Here is a 2,436-nt window from a genome sequence, read left to right as displayed (position 1 = left end):
GAAATGTGAAGTCATATTAGCAATGTCTAAAAACCACATTAGTTTAAAAACAAAAGAGGTCAAACCCTACAAAGCCTACATGCATTGGCTGTGGGTAGACTGCCATTCTGTAACCATTTCACCCACCTGAGTGTAAGGGAATAAACAGTGGGAGAGATGCCATGTAACTATAGATCAACAAGGTGATGTCACTTATAAAACCTGTGGATGAACTTGAGGAAGCCTGGTTAAATAAGTAAAATAACTAAGCTAAGTGGTATAACGTTTTATTTAAAATGAACATACATATGCATACCAAAGTGTTTTAACAGTAAGTTTTGTTCTCCAGACATGAAAGTATACAATATACATTAGATATTGCTACAGGTAAATGGAAAAATGAACAATATTTTGACTGAAACTATTACTATGCGTGAGGAGAGTTTGAGTATTGAACACAGTATGGGGAAGGACACAAGGAAGCTGGATCCTGCAGTATCACGTCCCCGCCTTTACTAAATGACCCAAGTAAAATAATTATACAAATTGATGTTATTATCAGTATGACAAAGCTATGAAATCCAAAAACCACAAACATGCTTTCTCATCCTCATACATTGGGGGGAAAAAATAAAATAAAAATCACACTAAACTTACTCCATAAAACAAATCTAATTGCTTAAAATGCAAATATTGAAATAACCATAGAACTTGAGCATAAACAATCCTACATCGAAATTTCTCCAAAAAACAGCGAGTGAACGCAAATAAAAAATAATATTCCAACTCTAAACGACAACTACATAAAAATGGATCACTGTATTTTTTTTTATTCTTTATTTGAACGTGTCCTAGTTGAACGGCAACAACTGCTGCTCGTTTTAAATCAGGTTTTCTGGGAAGTGACCTTCCTACCTGTTTGTGTTTTTGAGGTCTTCATTATGATTAGGGGGGGAGGGGGGTCTCTGTGTCCGTATCTCTGCCATGGTTGGATATCACGGCAGACGCCCCGTTACTGATTTTTGAGTTTTGACGTCCAAATCCTGGCTGGAGGTAACTTATGGCAGGCGGTGGGGGTGGTTTGATTTTCCATCTGTGCAGTCTCATTTAGTAGCCGCCGCCGTAACCCCCCCTCGGGTATCCGCCGCCTCCCCCTCCTCGGGTGTAGGGAGCGGCGCTCCTCTGGCCGCCGAAGGGAGGCCCTTTCATGGGGCCGTAGCCAGAAGAGTGCTGCCCGTAGCCGCTACCAAACTCGTTGTAGCCGTTTCCACCGCCATAGCCGCTTCCCTGGTCGCCATAGCCGCCACCCCCATATGGTCCGCCGTAACCTCCGTAGCCGCCACAGTTGTAGCCTCCGCCATTTCCGTAGTTGTAGTTTCCGCCGTAGTCTCTGCTGCCGTAGCCATTTTGATTCCCCCTCATGCCTCTGCCCGGTCTTCCCCTCGGCGCCATGCCGGTCCTGTTGGCCGCTTGCATCTCCTGCTTGGTCAGGGCTTTCTTCACCTCAACTTTGTGTCCATTGACGGTGTGGAACTTCACTACCACCGCCTTGTCGGCCGCGTCGTGATCGGTGAAGTAAACAAAGCCGAAGCCCCGTTTCTTCCCGGTCTCCTTCTCCGAGATGACTTCGGCCTTCTCGATCTGACCGTACTGAGAGAAATATTCGCTCAGGTGCTCCTCCTCGATGTCGTCTTTCAGGCCGCCGACGAAGATTTTCTTCACCTTTGCGAGGGCCTCCGGCTTGTTAGCGTCCTCTCTCGCCACGGCCCGCTTCACCTCGACGGAGTTTCCGTCGACGGTGTGCGGCCTGGCCGCCATCGCAGCGTCGGCCTCCTCTGGTGTCGAGTAGGTGACAAAGCCGAAGCAGCGGGACCTCTGCAGCTGCTTGTTCACGACCACGACGCAGTCGGTCAGCGTACCGTACTGCTCGAAGTGCTTGCGCAGGCCATCGTCGTCGGTGTCCACGTTTAGTCCACCGACGAAGAGTTTACAAAGCTGGTCGGTCATTTTTAAATAATGATGAGTTCAGTAACGTAATAAATTTATAGCGTGCTAATCTCAAAATGGAGGAGGGGTATTAACGCAGCTGAATTTATAGCAGACGCGCTGTGACGACACACTAGCTTGAAAATCGATAACACCTCTTCCGGTCCGCCTCCCACCAACCCGCGTTCCGCGTATGCCCGCCCTACTCTGCCTCTGATTGGCTAGTGCTGTTGCCTTCTGGTTAGGTTCAGGCATGAGGAGTGAGATGATTTGGTTAGAGTAAGAATATCAAAATCAGAGCCAATCAGTGGCGGAGTAGGGGCGGGTCTCCACAGAATGCGGCTGGGGAAAAAAACGTTTCCGGTCCCCCGCAGCCATATTGATGAACAGTTTATATTATTTTAGAAAAATGTACTGTTTGGAATACTGAAAGATAACTCTAAATTGATTTATCAGAAATATATTGCAAGT

The 2,436-nt window shown here is 47.0% G+C and overlaps 1 protein-coding gene across 1 annotated transcript; it reads right to left on the bottom strand.

Annotated features, from left to right (window-relative positions):
• Positions 1-250: 250 nt before the first annotated feature.
• On the bottom strand, positions 251-2,093 carry LOC121901491 (heterogeneous nuclear ribonucleoprotein A0-like). The gene has a single exon (XM_042418287.1). The coding sequence runs from the start codon at positions 1,984-1,986 to the stop codon at positions 1,087-1,089; it is 900 nt and encodes a 299-aa protein (XP_042274221.1). The 5' UTR covers positions 1,987-2,093; the 3' UTR covers positions 251-1,086.
• Positions 2,094-2,436: the final 343 nt, after the last annotated feature.

The sequence above is a fragment of the Thunnus maccoyii genome, chromosome 8, assembly GCF_910596095.1.
Source record: "Thunnus maccoyii chromosome 8, fThuMac1.1, whole genome shotgun sequence".
Lineage (NCBI taxonomy): Eukaryota > Metazoa > Chordata > Actinopteri > Scombriformes > Scombridae > Thunnus > Thunnus maccoyii.
This window is presented reverse-complemented; position numbering and strand designations above follow the sequence as displayed.

Excerpts from the sequence above, each read along its gene's own strand:
- LOC121901491 (XM_042418287.1), bottom strand. The coding sequence starts at position 1,986 with ATGACCGACCAGCTTTGTAAACTCTTCGTCGGTGGACTAAACGTGGAC.